The 18,764-nt window shown below is 36.7% G+C and overlaps 1 protein-coding gene across 4 annotated transcripts in view; it reads left to right on the plus strand.

The window, feature by feature from the left end:
• LOC114647335 (MOB kinase activator 2-like) overlaps nt 1-18,764 on the plus strand; it is a 254,024-nt gene that overhangs the window by 202,012 nt on the left and 33,248 nt on the right. For all 4 annotated transcript variants that reach the window (XM_028796030.2, XM_028796027.2, XM_028796026.2 and 1 more), the window contains exon 2: nt 16,641-16,801. In XM_028796030.2, the coding sequence (XP_028651863.1) occupies nt 16,641-16,801 (161 nt within the window). The remainder of the gene's footprint in view (nt 1-16,640; nt 16,802-18,764) is intronic.

Genomic DNA, 18,764 nt, shown 5'->3' on the forward strand with positions numbered 1-18,764 from the left:
AGTTTCTGAAACACAGACTGAATACACAGTGCAGCTAATTTTTTCACTCTTGTAGACTACTTGTCCTAAAAGTGCTTTTTTTATTAGTGTGTATATATATATATATATATATATATATATATATATATATATAAAATATAATGTGATATCTTTATCCAGCACTGCAGGTGCAGAGTTTCTACATTTTCCCATCATTGACATGGGTTTTGCCTCCTATTACAAACACTAGGGTTAAGGTTAATGGACAGCTCAAAATTGACCCAATTTGAGTAAGCATGGGCATGTGTGCACATAAGTGAACCGTATGTCACCTTCTGAGACTGGTTCCCATCTTGCACTGCTGTTAGGATATGCATTGGTTCTCCACAGCCCTGAGTTGTCCTTTAGAAAGTTCTTTAGAAAGTGGATGGATGGAAGGACGTGCAGCTGGTCACCAGATCATTACATTCAGAGGATGAACACAGAAACTTTAGTTCCCTTGTATTTGAGCTTTGAATGTGTTTTTTTTTTTATAAATAAATGAGCCAGTGATCCGTCTGTTGTTTTTAATTTCTATATTGAGAAATTTAACATGACAAATTTAAAAATGGTTGCGACTCACATCTGATTGATCACATCTTAATGATCTGAAAGCATTCATGAATCATATATTTTTGCTTCTGAACTCACCATAATTGGTTATAATTGGCAGTAAAGACAGCCTTTTGGTCTTGAAAGAAGAGCAGGATTTTCCACCTTTATTAAGTTAAATCATGTGGGATTTTTAAATTAAAAGATGCAATCCTCACAATCCCACACTTATGTTTAAGCCCTAGAATTGGTGACTTGAAGGGTTGGTTTTAAAGTTAACTAACCATGTTTTACAAAAGAAAAAAAAGCAAAACAAAAAAGATGATTCTGGGACTCTCTAGGACCCTTAATGGCATAAGGAAATGGATAGATAAGATATTTTAAAAATATTTATCGGGATAGGCTTCCCCAGCCCCAAATACATAACCCCCTGCCCCACCCCACCCCCACAGCTGATGAGTTAGTTTAATTTCATTGTAGCAGTGATGACAAAATATATTAAACAGTATATCAGGGAAATCATGCATATATATAATTGACTACCAACTTTATCTATAAAGACTTTTCATATCCCTAGCCACAGTCATTTAGTTTTTTCTACACTGCATGCCTTAACTGTCTTGTTAAATCTCCCAGGGTCACTCAGATGCCCTGTAAGGGCTTTGTAGAAGTAGCCTTGCAGATAATATAGACCAACATCTTAGTAAAATAGTGGTCATTGTGACTAATGACTGAAAGAAATGCTTTGATTCAGTGTGTGTGCGTGTGAACATTTTGAAAGGAATGTAATTTGCAAACTATTACTTGTTACATATAAACAACACAATGAACATCTGCTTCATGTTGTCCTTCCTGCAGATCTTTGTGAGTACATTGCCTTTTTCGAAACAGCTTGAGGAACTGGGACAGCCAAACGAGGTGTGGTATTTCAAGTGGCAAGTAGGGGCTAGCCAGGCAGTCTGCTGCTGCTTTTAATGTTTTACAGTAAAGTGCTGCTTTCTTAGGCATATGTGAAGGGAGGAGCATTTGGACCGTCTGGTTTCATGACACAGATACAAATGAATCTGTCCTTAGGACACAGAAAGAGACAGACTGAAAGAAAAAGGGGTCATGTCCTCAGGTGGTGCATGACAAAATGTTGAAAAGAGAAAGAGCTGACTGCCTTTTGGCTTTTATTGTACAGCACTTCCTGTTATGTGTCTTAAATAATCACAATTTAGACAATTAAAAGGAACAGAGGTGGAGTTTCCCACTGCTTTAGTTGTGTATTGCTTTCTTCAAAATAGAAAGGAAAAGTTTTTAGTAATTCCTTCAGTCTAGAGCATTATTAGTAGGATGCACAATTGCAAGACAATTTACAGCACAAATAAGCCTGGAAAAAGCTGCCAGAATGAAAATTATGAATTAACTGAAATGCTAAAACCTTAATGTAAAAGTTTGTGATTTACTTCACTCCCGAAAAGAACAGTGCATTTTGGAAGAACAGAGATAATTTAAAACATGAACTTAACAGCACTATTTGATGGCCTGTAGTGTTTAGTTGTTTGGCAACAATGTCTTGAGAGGAAACATCCATCTGTGATAACCCATCAGGTCCATATGCTCTTAAGTTAACAGCTGAAAGATGGAACTCATTAGTAAGCAGTTTTCCTGGATTTCAATACTCAGTGTCTTCTAGTCCTGATGATCTCAGAGTATCTAAAGAAGTGCACGCAGTTAGCTTTATTCGTGCTCCTTGGTGTCTGCTCTGCAGGCTTCCTTGCACATTAATGTGCCTTGAAACTACATGCTGTATAGTCTCAGTAGGAGGCCTTCCTTCTTTATTCAGGAGTGACCATTGTAGTATTGATACTGGCTGGAGTTTTTATATTGGAACAACTTTTTTTAACAAATAGGATTGTTAAAATGCAGAATGTGGCCGTGGAAGATTTTCAGTTGTATCAGATAGGTGACTGTAATTCTCTGCCTTTTTATAATTTGATTTATGTTTTATCATGTACCGTATATTGATTTGCTTTCAAAATGTGGCAAGATTAGTGTGCAAAGTAAGGCTAGGCCTGATTCATTGAGAAAATCTCTTTACTATAAATAAGCAGTATGTTTGCAGTGGAAACTGAAAGGCATCATTTGTTTAAGGATGCATCTGTTTAATTGTAGGGTCCAAGATTATCCGACTTCCATTGAGTCTACATTTTTAAAGTAACTTCTACTTAAAACATTTCCTCCCTCTAAGTTTTGGATCACTATAGTGGTTTTTTGGGTGAATAAAGCTACTTTTAACATTTCAAAAGTACAACTGCCGTGGAAAATACCCTGCATTGTTGTTGTTGTGAAGAAGGCAGGCATCTATTCACCAAATGACTACAGACCAGTGGCACTTTGGTCCCATATTATGAAGACCTTCTGGGGAGTTGTCTGGTCCTGGACTGAATGAGACAAATTGTGGTAGACCACATGGACTCACTGCAGTTTGCCTATCAGACAAAGAATGGAGCGTAGGACACAATTATCTGTCTGCTCCGCAACGCATAACCTCACCTGGACAAAGTTGGCAGCACTGTAAGGATTATGTTCTTTGATATCTCAAGTGCCCTCAGTAGCATCCAGCCATTCCTGTTAAGGGGTAATCTTAGATATATGCAGGTGGATGAGTGTGTGGTGTCCTGGATAGTGGACAATCTGTCAGGCAGATAGCAGTTCGTGCCTGCGTCTTTGTTCCCCTACAGCACTACAAGAATTAGCCCTGTCTAATTTTGGTCTTTACTCTATACACCACAGAATATTAACTTCTGCAAGTGACACAACCTGGTGTTATATTTTCTGATCAGTCTGCATTTATGTGGTGTATTTACATGAAGGGTGAGACAGAGGAGTGGAGAACCTTGCTTCTTGGTGAAGAAAGAATAGTCTGCAACTTAATATTAGCACAATGATGTCCAGTCGCTATTCAGGGAGTGGATATGGAGTGGTTGGACTGGTCTCGTAAACCAGAGGAACTATATATGAAAGGGCTAGCTCATTTTTCTTAGGAGACTATGTTCCTTTAATGTAGATATTGTCATCTTTCACCACATCTACAACTCTTGTGAGGATTAGTGCAATTTTCTTTGCTGTGGTGTGCTGGGCTCGTAACAACACTTCAAGAGAGGCCTCTGAATCAGCAAGCTAATTAAAAGGCAGGCTTAGTTATGGGAGACACTCTGGACCCCCTGGAGGTTATAGAGGAGGAGAGAATGAAAACAAAACTGAGTGCCACTATGAACAGTGCTTCTTGTCCCCTCTCTGACATATCAACATTGAGGACTTTCAGCCAAAAGATTATTTAAAAGTGTGTCAAGAAAATGCAACTGGGGTTCATTTATACCAATAGCAATATGCCTGTATAGTACTTCACTGGGACTGCCAGGCCAGTTTTCTTTCTTTTTGGTTCCTTTTTTTTAGTCATTCTAATGTGTGTGTGTATGTGTGTTCAGACCTTTTATTTATTCATTTGTTTCTTTATTGAGCTTCTATAACAAGCCAAATGCCCCTCTGAGAATAGATAGTTCTATCAGTCTGTCTAATCTGAGCACCATCAAGTGTATGATTTGGCCTAGGTCCCAAAATACGCCAGTGATGACAACTGCACTTAATAGCATATTGATTTCATAGTGAACAGTGCCCCGGTGATACTGTGTACTTCTTTTCATATTTCTTAAGTGTGAGACCTGGCCAATGACACTTTTTTTTTTTTTTTTTTTGCGTTGCACACAAAAATGTGGAGGTGGGCTGTTGAATCAGAAGCCTCTTTTTTTCAATGTTTATAAAAATATAACCTATTCACAGTGGAAACCATTCCAAGGAACTTGACAGCTATACTAGAATTGTTTAGGTATTGGAATATTGTGAGCATACAGCAGACAAGTTGAGATTGAACTGGAGGATTTCATGTTTTCAGTTTATTGCCCTACTTGGCTGCACTGTTTCTTTCATGGCTTTTAGCCTAGATTTTTGGATAAAAGAATAAAGGATGAATTATTAGAAAATACTGAAGTACTTCATGTAATTACAGACTTTTACCCCCCCCCCCCCCCCCATAAAAATAAAGATGATTTTGCTGAACTTCTGTAGCTTTTTAGGTAAAAGTGGATGAAGCATGAAGTAAAGGTCTTCCTCCCCAACCCACGTAAAAGTTGTAGAGCTTTTCAATAAAAAATTACACAAATCAATACCTGAATAACGTAAACTATCTTACTAATCAATCCTTAATTGACCTGTACCAAAGTTTTTTTTTCCTCCTTTGTGTTTCACATCTTACTTTTCCCAGTCATAGGCATTGTCTGTGAACAAAAGGGAAGGAAATGACCAGCAGACCAAGGCACTTGGTTCTTTTTTAAATTTTGTTTTAGTAAAGGGTGTGGAGTAGTTGACGGGAAACCAGGTCCAATGTAGCATAATGAATTCTTAGTTGGATCTCTGACTGCCCACACAATGATTTTTTTGGTCACTGGATACAGGAAACAACTGTGAACTGTGTATTGCAAATTAAATGAGCATTTTTTTTTCTGACAGAATTTATTTATTTATTAGTATTTTTCTGTTTCAGACTGTTAGTAGATAGTTCCAAAATACTATATTTGTTTTATCAGCCATTAATTTAAAGATTGTATATTTATCTATGAATTGTAACCAAAGAAACATTTAAATCACAGTAGATTTGCTTCACACATGAAGTGAGTACTGGAGGTTGAACTAGCTGTTTTGTTGTTTTCATTTTATATTTTGTATAGTACTTTTTGTACATTGAGCACTTTTGCAATGAACTTTAAATAATACAGTACAGTTTTCCTTTAACACTAGAATTACCAGAGCCTACAAAAAAACTCGTAGATCCGGCCCACCTTAAATCGCTTCTTAAATCCGTTCACACCTCTCCGCCAGCATCCTTTGTCCTCTAAATGTGCTGATAAAAGACAAGCTGCCAGCAGCCGGCTATTTCATACCCCCACCGACTTAGAACTTGCGTAAACTTTTCCCAGCTCATCCCTTGATTGATTATCTGGGAGTGAAGTGGAGTTTTAGAGTGGAAATAATAGATCCACTCCAAGTGCATGTGTGTACTGTATAATATTAACAAAAAGAGCAGCTTACTGCTGAAAACGGCAAATATAGGAGTGAGTGGGGATCGAACCGGGACTCTTGATTACCCTTGGTTTGTGTCTGTACTTGTGCTGTTACTTAGAGAGTCAGATTGGGGGGATGGGGTGATGTTAGAGGGCGTGAGCTTATTCAGTGCAGCAGGAACAACGCACATGTTGATCCTTTTTTTCTTTCAGTACATGTAGCTTCCCTGTTTATTTATATATCTCTGCCTGTCTGTCTATCTATTACGCAGTGCTCTGTCTGTCTGTGTGTTATGGATCTTAAAAATAAGTTATAAGGACAGTTGTTCATGTTAATTGCAGTCTCAATTATTAAAAAAATATTTTAAAAGGAGCATCCCACATGAAAATATAACAATCTCATTAACTGACAGTGCATACCAATTTATAAATTTTATGTCCGTTTGAGTTTAAAAAGAAAAAAAAAAAAAAGCAACACTTTATCCCCAGTGGGGAATCAAACTCAGGTCTGTGAGGCACTGCAAAGTTGCTGCGCTCTGAGAAACAAATCGTAGTCACTACACCACGGAAATTGGAGTAGCATCCTTGAAGCTTTTGTGTAAGTGTTTATTTGATCTTTGGAACGCGGGCTTTACACATTCTGTAGTTTATGCCTAAATTTTGTAACATTTATTACTAAAATATGAAAAAGTTTCTGTTTTATCACTGTGTTTACACAGATTACTGTAGAAACGGAACACGCATGAAATGCGTGTGTTCCAAATAACGATCTATTATTTCCACTCTAAAACTCCACTTCACTCCCAGATAATCAATCAAGGGATGAGCTGGGAAAAGTTTGCACACGTTCTAAGTCGGTGGGGGGATGGAATAGCCGGCTGCTGGCAGCTTGTCTTTTATCAGCACATTTAGAGGACAAAAGATGCTGGCGGAGAGATGTGAACCGATTTAAGAAGCGATTTAAGGTGTGCTGGATCTACGAGTTTTTTCGTAGGCTCTGGTAATTCTAGTGTTAACTTGGAGTGCCAGCAGATTAAATGACATTCTCCTTGTTATACCTTTGGTAGAAGTTGTTTTGGATATTTTTGTCACACTCGTATGTGGACCTAAATGGACATGTATCCCATTTGCCTTGCATCATTGCCCTGTTATAGTAAAATTTAGATCCCACGGCTTTCATGGGCAGTTTTCAACGTATCTAATGTATGCTGTAGAATGATCAGGGAGTTTCTTGGGTGGCCTAGGTCAGAGTTTGAGGTTGCCATTTTTCAAGGACTTTGGTTCCCCAGAGGTTTGTTTCTGCTTGATATTTGTCTGTTTGTTTGTTTGTTTATTTTGTAGACTGGTTTTTCTTTAAAAATGTAATGTAGTGTTTTGTTGTTATGTTAATGACATCCAGCACAGCAAGCATGATGGACCTAAAGCTTGGCTGAATAGAAAAATGCTGTTCCAGAAATATGGTTAATGTGTGATTTAAAGTTTAGGTCAGAGTTCATAATTACACCTAAATTCTTTACTTCCGCCTTGACTTTTAATGCTAAGGGATCAAATTTATTTTTAAGATCTTCACAATTTCCATTTTTGTTTCGATTTTTGACAACCTCTAAGACTCCAGTTTTCTTTATCTTGAGAAAATAACTCATTCATTCAGAAATTCAAGTAAGACATTAGGTCGGAGAGTCCAGTAGGGGTGGGCGACATAGCCCCAAAATTATATCACAAAATTTAAAGGTGGTTTGTGATAATGTAGGCAGCAGCATTTATTAGTGCAACAAAATGACAGGCATTTTCCATCCTTATTTTCCAATGAGCTCATTGATGATAGACTACCTAAATCAAAGTCTGAATGTATTACCACAAGGTGCCAGGAGCTGCAGCATTAGTAGTGACACAGCATAAGTCAAATGTAAGCACTAAAGTAGCCTAGGGTAGTGTTTTCTCTGGAAATCTTAAGTATAACATAACTGCTTAACACTTAAGTTACTTTAGTTATTATAATTGTTAAACTAAACCTTGTAACTCTTCAGGAGCCTACACAATGTTGTTATCTAATAAAACTGACCTCAGATTTTTAAGAATACATGTAAACAATCTGTGATTCAAACAAACCATCAGTCAAAATGTAAACGCCCACTCCTTTTAAAATATAATAAAAATGCTGTCAAAACTTAAATAGCAGTTTCCTTTTTTGGATTATCATCAAATGATGTGGAATATCACTGCTGGAACTGTTGCATTGCCTCTACTTTCTTGTGTAAACTTAAAATGAATATACCATAAAATGAGGTAAGTTAGAATGTCAGTGTTGGAACTGTACAGGTAAACACTGTCAATAGTTAACTAGCCATCCTTATTGTTAAAATTTCGCAATAAACTAATTTACAATCTTATAGGCTTAAATAAGTTACTCTTATTAAACCTTAATGGCCCACACACACAGGTGATAAACAACAAACCGTGCATCCAGTAAATTTTAAATAATTTGATATTTATATGCTTAGCGGCAGAAAAATGAAACTGCCTGTGCAAGCCAAGTTTTGTACTAATAATTAATTTGAAGATATGTTAATTTCATAGTTCAAGGTTAGCTTATACATTAATAATAGGCTAGATAATGATTCAATTTTATTGGGGTACTGACCCTTTAAGAAGAGGGTGTATCTTTTCAGGGGTTATTGAGAATTAGGAAGTATTAAGTCTTGAGTTTCTTGTTATAACTGTGGAAATATATAACAGAAAATAAATGTTCTTTGAAAGAAACCCAGGGCTTTCTCTTTCGTGACTCACAGATCATTGTGTCATTTCTCTTTTTTGTTTGTTCTGCTGCTACTGAGTATGATGCTAGCAGTCACACTCAGTGGTTACTTTTGTACTTTATCATTAAACTTCTTTCTTTCAATGTTTTTGTGTTCCCGTTTCCCTTTTCAAAGCAAAAAGTAGCTAGAGTCGGAGCAGACCCCTCCCCTATACCCCCACCTTAACACGCCGTGTTCATCTCCTGGTCTTGTTCAATTCTCCTTTTGGCCAATCCCATTGCATGAACAGAGTACAGACCCTCACTCAACCAATCACAACAGTAATACAGTAATACCCCACTCTATTGCGGTTCAGCTATCGCGCCCCGCTACATCGCGGATTTATTAATACTATTATTATTACTAGGGCCTGCTCACTTTGCTCGCCCACTCCATCGTTTGGTTTACCGGATAAACAATTTAAAGAGATTGTTGCATTCATGGGAATTGTTACATATGCATTATTTTCATTCTTTCTTTAAAACTTTTGTAAAAACAATATTTGTCCTTTATTTCCTGCCCCTGGTGTGGTTAAATATCTTTCTCGCGGCACTTATAATTCTGCTCATGTTGTGAAGGGGGGGGTCTGAACGCACGCTAAAGAGATGCGATCGGTTCAGCTGGTGTCTAGCTGCTGCTGCTGGCCAGCTGTGTGTTGTGCTTGTCCTGTTTCCACTTCTCGTCTCTGCCTCTCACTTTGTGATTGGGGTGGGGGGAGCTGAATGAACGCTAAGCAGAAGTGGACAGATCAGCTACTGGCTTTGCGCTGCTTCTGCCAAGATGCTATGCCTGTTCTGTTTGCTCTGCCCGTTCTGAAGGTGGGAGGGGGGGGGGGGGGGGGTGACGGCTGAACGCACGATGGAGAAGTGCTCGGATCTGGTCGTTCAAACCTCCCCTCCCCCGGAGGCACTCTACGCTCCTTCCACTTCTCTTGGGAGGGGGGAGGGGGGGGGCTGAATGGACGCAAAGGAGAAATGGACTTTGTGCTGCTTGTTTTTCAGCTTGTCACTCAGCGTGTCAATCATTTAAAAGCCTCTACAGCAGCTCTTATCCGGTCTCATTGCCTTGTCTTGTGTGAAGTTAAAATGTTTTATAGTAGAGAGATGTTACTCATATCCTTAGCCCGACATCCACATATCATACGTGTTTACAAAGTGTGCTTTAATAAGTTTACATGTGTTTAAAGCGTGTGGGATGGGTATTTTAAGGCTTAAACTATAAAAAAAAAAAAAAAGTGGTCTTTCTATATCGTGGATTTTCAGCTATCGCGGTGGGTCTGGAACGTAACTTCTGTGATAGGCGAGGATTACTGTACTGTCAAGACAGGTTGTGCTTAGCATGTTAAGCAGGCACTTCTCAAACAGTGATTCAGATTTTTTTTTCTGTTTCTTTTTACTGTTTATTAAAATTAAGCCAAATTTTGGCACTGCATGTTTCATACATCGCAGGCAAGGATGTCTTTGAAAAAAATATCTACTTGGGTTGGTTTATCTTGGGTCAAGCTTTTTAACCAGTTGCTTTTCCACCGTTTAGATTTGCATCATATCCTTGGCCAAACAATATGTAACCTCATCAGTCATTTTCATTCACCATTTGCTCTTCCTGTCATATGGAGTGCAACTAGCGAGTGCTCCAGCGATGCTCAGATGAATCGTTTGTTCATTTTTTGGCCACATATCACCAGCTGCTAGTATTTCCTTATGTGCCTTCATAGCCTGGTTGTATTGTGTTTTTGCTTCAAGTGATGAAACAAGTTAGTTGTGTTTCCACCTTTAGCAGTAACAGTTTTCTTGCATATTTTGCAAAGTTTTGTGCTTTATTGGATGTCTGATGACATGTAGCCAAATCATTTCCAGGCTCAAATGCAAGCAAAGTTTTATAAAAGAAAACCCTGGCATGTAATTTTCCACTCTGAGGCACAAAAAAGTTTCAAATTTTGGAGCATTTTGGATTATTATATACATACATAATATATATAGATTTTACATAAAATACATACTTTTGAAGCAGAATCCACTTTTTTTTTTTTTTTTTGAGGGAAAGCAATTTATACTGGTGTTATTGTGGATGATGTGATATGGCACAGCCCTAGAGCCCAGAGTGTCTAATGTCTTCAGGTGTTATAAAGTAAAGCTGTGTGTCATTCACATAGCTGTTGTAGCTCACCTTTTTCAGATAATATGGCCTATCTAATCTGGCGAGGATGTAGATTGAAAAAATGCAGTGGTCCCAGAATAGATCGTTGTGGTACACTGTACACAATATCATGGACATACAGTCACCACAACTGACAACTTTGTACCTGATAAATAAGACTGAAACCAATTTAAGACACTACCCGAGAGACCCACCCATGGTCTAAGGAGATTTATAAGAATACTGTGGCCTAGGAGATCAAATGTTACATTCAGGTCTACTGTAGGAGAACAAGAAGATACTTGGCCTGTGTCTGCATTAATTCACAAGTCATTTACTATTATATATGATGTTTACTTAAATAAATGAAGTTAAACAACTGAATGGTGGTTTGTTTTTTTCCGGTATCCATCTGACTGTAGTATACCTTCACCCATCATGCTTATCTTAAATTAATCTGTTAATGCACTTATGTGTGTGTACTATATACTGTGCGTATATTACTGTTTTGAGTAGTTTGTCTCTGTGCAATGTATGATATATATTGTGCAAAGATGTGAATTTCTTTTTGGGAATCAAAGTATATTTTGTCTATATGTGCAACATGTTGAACTGCACAGAATGAGATTGCTTATTCACTCCTGACTACTGGCTCAATATGCGACACTGATCAAACCACATGTGGCATTAATGTTCACATTTTAGGAATATGGACACAATTGTGCCATTTCTTTAAGTAAAAACATCACCTAAATAAATAAATGGAAATGTTCAGGACTTTCACCATATTTGATGCAAGTAGAGTTTTAACATGTGGTTAATGTCTGAAACGCTTTCTTTCAAAATTTAATCATACTGTAAGGCAATATGGATATGGCGTCTTCTGCTGGCAAGTGTGGGTAGACCACAGTTAAATGATACAGTTAAGGCGTAAGTAAAATCTCTCATTATTCAGAAAAGTGCCCATCAAAGCTTACATTTAAAGATCCTTTCATAGTAGCTAGCTGCTGTCGTAATGCTTACAGGCAGCTGCTATTAGCCTGTTTTCATTTGGCCTAAATACAGTGTCTGCATTCAGTATGCAACAGTGTGTTCCATTGAAATTTGATCACTCTGCCCCAATCTGTGTACTCTCAGGGATTTAATCTAGGTAGTAATATTTCAAAACAGTGTGCTTATTTAGTTTTATTTTATAAGAAGCCTTTTTTCTTTATTTTAAAGTTCATTAGGACCAAGTTTGTCCCAGTTATTAAGAGCATTTGGAAATGTCTTTTAGTATTTCACTTCTGTGTAACCGCTGTAGAATAATTTGAATTTGGAGGGTCAGTTTTGCTTATTAAGGTTCTGGATTATGCCCTGGGAGCAGAAATGCTTAACACAGTGCTAGTAAATGTGGTTAATTTAGTGTTTCAGAGTTTGTCAACCTTGCTTTCTGGAAAGCCACAGCCAACTGCTGATTTTCACAAAAGCAACCATCTTCCAAAGACATGCTTTATGGCCTCATGTTGAGCAGCAGTCTGCACTGTGTGCTTGTTCTTTGCATGTTTGCTTCTTGTCTTACACATTTTGTCAAGACTGAGAGCAGCCACTTGAAACAAAATAGTGTTTGTGAGTGTTGATGAATAGAAACATCAATTTAGTGATAATGAATTTTAATAAGCGTTTTTATGTATGGAGACATTAGCTTAAGTGAATTTAGTTGAAGGATCCTGCAAGCCCCTTCCACTTTGCTCCAAGGAATGAAGTTTGAGCAAAGACTGGGAGAGGAATGTGGGTTGGCTCCCATTTTCTCTTCCATCTCCACATCTTTTTTGATTTCTTCCTCATCTTTGGAGCAATTAGGATTTGTTTGAGCCTTTCTTTCCATTCTGTATGTTGAAAGTTAATCTCCAGCTTTTCAGACTCCACCAGGCATCAATTTATTGGTCCCACTCCTCCCCGTGTTCAAGCATAATTGGCTGCACATGAAATCGTCATCTTTGTGGTCTATTTATAGCTATACTATAAATAAAATGTTAGAACTCTTTGCCAGTTGTGCTTAAATATAAGCTGTCCTTTCTCCTCTAAGAAGAGGAGGGTCAGATCCAGTCGCAAATGTGGCCTTAACATTTTTCCCCTTTTCTAATTTAGGATGTTAAGTCAGTGATGTGTGCAGTTTTATGTATCTATTTTTCAAACATGAAGGATTATTTTCTGCAACTTTTTCTACCTCTTCCCATTACTACTTTCCACTTTTAACGCTGATGCAGTTTTATTTAATGATATCATATCATGGAGAGATATGCTTTGAGTGTCTTTGAAAGCTTGGTGTATGTTAAATAGACAGAATTTAAAAAAGACCTCCATCTACACTGTCATTTTTCTATCATTTTCAAAAGGATACTTGTCCATACTGACATGCCCGAAAATTCATCTGCTGTAAATCTGTGTAACAAAAAATTCATGACCCCATGAGAAACAGATTCTTGCTTGGTTTGTACACTTTCAAAACTATCAGCATAAGCGTATCAGTAAAATGAAATTCTTTTAAGGAGCCGCAGCAGATTGACACTCTTATCACATTAAAACACTGAATATGGCTAAAAGTAGCAGTCTTCAGAACTGGTGGTGGTCATCTTGTCATTAAATGAAAATTTCACAGATGTTAGTGACTTTGTTTATTCGAGAAAGGGATTTGTTACAAGCAGTCTGCAGCAATCTGAGTTCATCTTGTACCAAACAACATTTGTAAAGAAACAAAACATACATACTGTACATGTGTGTGTATGTGTATATATTTGCTTTACTGCACTGTGCTTTTGTGTCTCTCTCTGTCCTGTAATATTGTGAACTTGGCTGTATTCTGCAGTCATCCTTTTCGTTAAACTCCTTGTTGCCAATTTTGCTGCGCAATGCAATCCTCCTTATCGAACAGATTAAGTTTAAGTAATAAACCATGAAGGGTGACCAATCAATGCATGAGGCGTTGCAATGAGCAGAATCCAATCAGAAATGTGCTATGAAATAAGTGTGAATCTATCAGAGCACAGTGTATCATTTTCAGAAAACTTTTTTGCTCTTCCACACTACAACACTGGAGTTGTAATGCATCTTGAGAGCGTTTTTAAAAGTATGTATTTTAAGGGATCTAAAACAGTGGAGTAGTGTGGACCAAAGGTGAAAACATAGACACATGTATTAGTTTTTAAATGAAAATGTAGTACTGTTGACAGGCCCATAGATTTTTGAGCTTGCATTTACTGTAAACAGATTTAGTAGTTTGATGAAACTAGTGATGGTCACTATCAGTAAAAGTTGAACTGTATCATTTTAGATTGACTTTATTATGTTAGCCACATAGCACAAGGTCTAAATATTCCATGTGCCAAATAAGCAGCATGCTGTCAAAAGTGACACACGGGTTAGGGAGATGAAGTAACTGCTGTGTGTGAAATAAAATGGGATTCTGCCCACTTTCTGGTGCTGGCCCGAGAGCACACTGCACTTTATGTCGGGACAGCTGTCGACGAGGTGCTCCTGAGGTAATGTACACAAGAGCTGCCTTTACACAAAAGAGGGGTTTGTGTGAAATGTCAGACAAACCAGGAGCTTTCAGGCTGTAATAACAAATGTCTCCTACACAGCCCAGCTGTTTAAAGGTCGTAAGCCGTCTCCCTGTCTGCTGGATAAAACAAGCTGTTCTTTATATGGATGAATGTTATGGCACTTTGGTTGGAGGGGGATATGGGACAAGAGCTACTGCGTAGTTGCCTTCTGGAAATTTAAGTAACAAAACAAAGAAGGTGCAATGCATTCATCCTCTTATTCTTTTTATGTACTGTATGTTCCAGTGTTTGGCTTTTGTGGGAATGGTAACTAGCATTTTACTTCCACTATGTACTTACCCTATACTTCTTTTAGTTATGGTTTATTGGTTCATAGGTTTTTTTTTTTTTTTTTTTGGTAATGTGTCCTTTCAGTTAGTCTCACTGATTCACATTTTTATTTGGGATATTCATAAATCATTAAGAGTTTTCTGAATGAGCCATTTATATGATTCAGTATATTTTCGTATTTTTTTTTAAATTGGTCTCTAAGATTTTCATTATTATAATTTTCATTCTACTTTTCCATGTGTTGGGTTATTTTAGTCATTATTCACAGTGTGCATTACTGAGTCTGATGCTGAAGTACCTGCAGAATTCAATGCTGCATGCACGGGTGTCTGCTCTGCCTGTTGTTTGTCATTTTCTGTGTACAATTAAGGGAGCACACTAAAAGCAAATCAATATGAAAACAACAAAGGACAGTTTAGAATTTAAAGCTATAGGAAAAAAGCAAATATTTCTAAATGTCTTTTAAATGTGAAACTTACATTGCTGTGATTGTGTGAATACATAGTAAGATAAGAGGATAACAAAGACAACCTAATGAAGTGAGATCAGTTTGAGGTAAAAAAATAAGTCACGAATTGTGAAACTGGGGGTAACAAGAACCTGCAGCCACGGTGGGTTCCCAGGACTCAGTTTGCAAACAACTGCTGTAGCACATGGCCCAAGTCCAGTAATTAGTGTGTAACCTTATGAGTTTTATGCTATGCAGCAGAACATCTATAGCCTACTACCACAGACATTTAAAAAAAAATTAAACCTGCTTGCCTTTACAAGTGCTTCTTTTCTGCATTTAAGGATATCCTTAAACATTATCTTTTATTAATCTTTCAGTCCAGTCTATTCAAAAATGTACCTCTGATCTTTTCTCGTCTATAGCTATGATAGGGTCTGGCGCTTGTGACCCTGTATTGGATTAAGTGGGCTCGATTAGTTTGTGGATATGTATGCACTGTGGTTGTAATTGTTTTAAATTGTTTTATCACTTCAGCAATGGATTGACTCAGTGTACAGGACTGTTTTCTGCTGTTGTTTTATTGCTAGAATTGAACTAAGCAAGTTTGAGAATTTTGTTTATTTTTCCACTAGATGCCATTACCTTTTATTTCTACATTTTTATTTTGATTTAAATGAAGTTGGATGTGCAAAAATGTTTTATCAGATTTTAATTTTAGCATTTTTTAAACACTAAAAATATTTAGGTGCGCATACTTATAGGATATAATACAGTTGTCTAAAATTAAATTAAAGCTGAAAGTCTACACTTCAATCACATAATGATTTCTTCATTTCAGATCCATTGTGGTGGTATACAGTATATGTTTTACTGTACCTAAATATTGAACTATATGAAAGTTTTGGAATCTTGGCTAGCTTTTTTTTTTTACTAAACATCTGTGTTTACATGACACATTTACCTCAGTGTGCTATTAGTTACACTCATGCATCAGTGTACCTGAATTACTGTATCATTAACAATACTGTATTCAAAATTAGTCTTTTGATTTATATATTAATTTAAGCATTGTTTCATGTTTTGAATGTGAAGGAGTATCTAGTCATCTATTTCTGGGAGTGTTTAACTATATCACACACAGTTTTTGCAATTTTTATTATTTTTAAAATCTTTGTTTCATGGACATTTGGATTATTTTTCTCCAAGTGGTGGTCTGTTTTACATAAGCAAAAAACTAACTAATTATGTTTGAAAAGGGCTTTTTATTTCTTTTTAGAAACTTAGCTCTGACTAAGTTCTCTTTCTCCATTGTCACTTTAATACACACTGGCAAATTCATAAGTGATTGCAGTGAGACCCAAGGCCATAATTGTATATTCAGGCTATTTAGGTGAAAGGTGGGCACATCTGGTGTTGTGTGTTAAATTTGCACTAGACAGTTGTCATATAGTAGAGGTTTTATGTTATTTGTATTAAGTACTTATTTTTGATAAATAATTTTACTTTGATCTTTACCTCTTGTGAGAATTTGATGTTCAGTCAGAATGTTACAATGGTTCTTGTATTTATATTAAATTGGTACAATTTCTCATGATTTCGGTAGTGTCTTTTTTGCCTCTGTTTCCTCTATTCTTTTTTCTCCAATCAATAATATAATCTCTTTCAGTGTAGTGATAAAAATCTAAATATCTATCTTCTTCTTCCCTGTTAGGAAGTCTAAAACAAAGCCAAATGGTAAGAAACCAGCAACAGAGGAGAAAAAGCTCTACTTGGAGAGTGAATACACCAAAGCCCGGGTCTCAGATTTCAACCTCAAGGAGCTGGTAACATTACCCAGAGAAATTGATCTCAATGAGTGGCTAGCGAGTAACAGTAAGTACCAGTTTCTTGATATGATATGAAATTCCTTTGTAGGTGGACAGTTTGTTCATCATCTCTATTGATATACTATACTAAAGCAGTCCAAAAGTGTAAATATTTAGTCAGCTCAACTTCATTTTTTAGATACTGCTTTGAGTGCAGTACACATTTAAAAAAAATCCAAACACCATACTATGAACTTTATATCTATCTATTATAAAAAGAAATCCTATCCTGGAAAGCAAAAAACAAGGGTACGATACGTGATCTTCTCGGGAGACATTTTAAAGACCCGCGAGACCAAAGACACACCCTACTTACAATCTATCACATAGGACAATAGGCAGCAAAACATTCATTCTTGTGAAGGATTTGAGCACACACGGATCCAGGGCTCTCCGCGCATATAAAGTGTATAAGGACAGTATGTTATAAATTAAATGTCGACATATAAGAGAAGAAGAAAGCAGTGTGGAGAAAAGAGACTCAAAAGCATTGGACAGAAAAAAGAGCAAAAAAGAATAATCGAGGTGCAAATTCAGAAAATAAGGAAAGTAATTATTAGCCTGGAACAAGTGGAATTGGAAAAAAAAGCACGTCCAATCCGGCTCAGAATTAAATGACAGTGAGTAAAAGACAAAGTAGAACTTCATAAAGACGTTTACAAACGTTGGCGCTAAACACATGCAGAGCAGGTTAGAGACTACGAAACCAGGGAAATTAGAAAGGCTCAAAAAAAAAAAAAAACCTTGGCGCTATACACACGTGGAGAAAGTTAAAGGATATGAAAATTAGAAAATATAAAAAAGTAAAGATCGCAGTGGCGCAAACAAACAAACTGCCTCATTTATCTATGCACCAGTCTAACTTTGGTTTTGCACAATAATTACTACACTATTGCACCTTAACACTTAATTCTACTTTATTCACATAATTTTACTTATTTATAATGTTCTACTATACTGTTATCTTTCAATCTATGACTATTTGTTAATCTAACTGATATTCTTCTAACTTTGCACAGTTTTTGATAAGCGGATCAGGATGCATTTCACTGCGTGTTGTCCTGTATAACTAAGCATGTGACAAATGAAGATTCTTGAGAATTTCAAAAACAGAGTTTACCGCACATGCATTTATTGGTTACTTTGTTAATGTATATATATTTATCTGTCTGCTTATTTAAAAACCTAAATTTACCCCAGGAGTCAAAAACGTTCTGTCTAGCCCTTGTACAAAAACCTAGACAAAAGCTGGGGTATCACCTTGGTAATCCCATGTACTTTTGGAACTGTGAGAGGAAAATAGCATGACTTTACAGACAGGAGTCCAATGCAGAACTCTACTTAATTTTTTTTTTTACAAAGTAAAAAAGTAACTGCTGATGATGTAGATCGTTTTGTCTATGCTGAAATTCCAAACAGAGACACTTATCCTGACCTCATTAAAAAGATTCAGCATATTGGGACTCGCAAGATTACAAATATTATTTTTACAGAAGTTCTGAAATAAAAGTGAAATTAATGAAATAGCCATAATTCAAAGAAAAAAACATCTTAAAAATATGTATCCGGAAAACCAAACACGGGGGTTGGCAAGCGAAGCGAGCAGGGGGCAAAGCCCCCTAGTATGTCTAAATAATAATATTTGTAAATAATAAATAAGTGAAATGGTGGTGGCTTGTTTTGTGCTTCCACCTCACAAATTTCAAGTTCATTGTGTGAATTCCTTAGTTGTATTCCTGTCTGTTTCCACTTGCTGTGCTCCTGTGATGGCAATTGTTGGACAGTTTATTAAAGGACTTTGCTAAAGCGATTTAGATTGCTTCTTATGCTGACGGTAACGTCAGTACACAACCTTTATATCAAAAGGTCAAAAAATATTTCTTTTTATGAATTTAATAGATTATCTGAGAATGCTTGCCGCAAGGTTTATCATGTCTTCAAATTGATTTAGTGACTAGTTGTTTGGGTTT

This window comes from Erpetoichthys calabaricus, chromosome 2 (assembly GCF_900747795.2).
Source record: "Erpetoichthys calabaricus chromosome 2, fErpCal1.3, whole genome shotgun sequence".
NCBI lineage: Eukaryota > Metazoa > Chordata > Cladistia > Polypteriformes > Polypteridae > Erpetoichthys > Erpetoichthys calabaricus.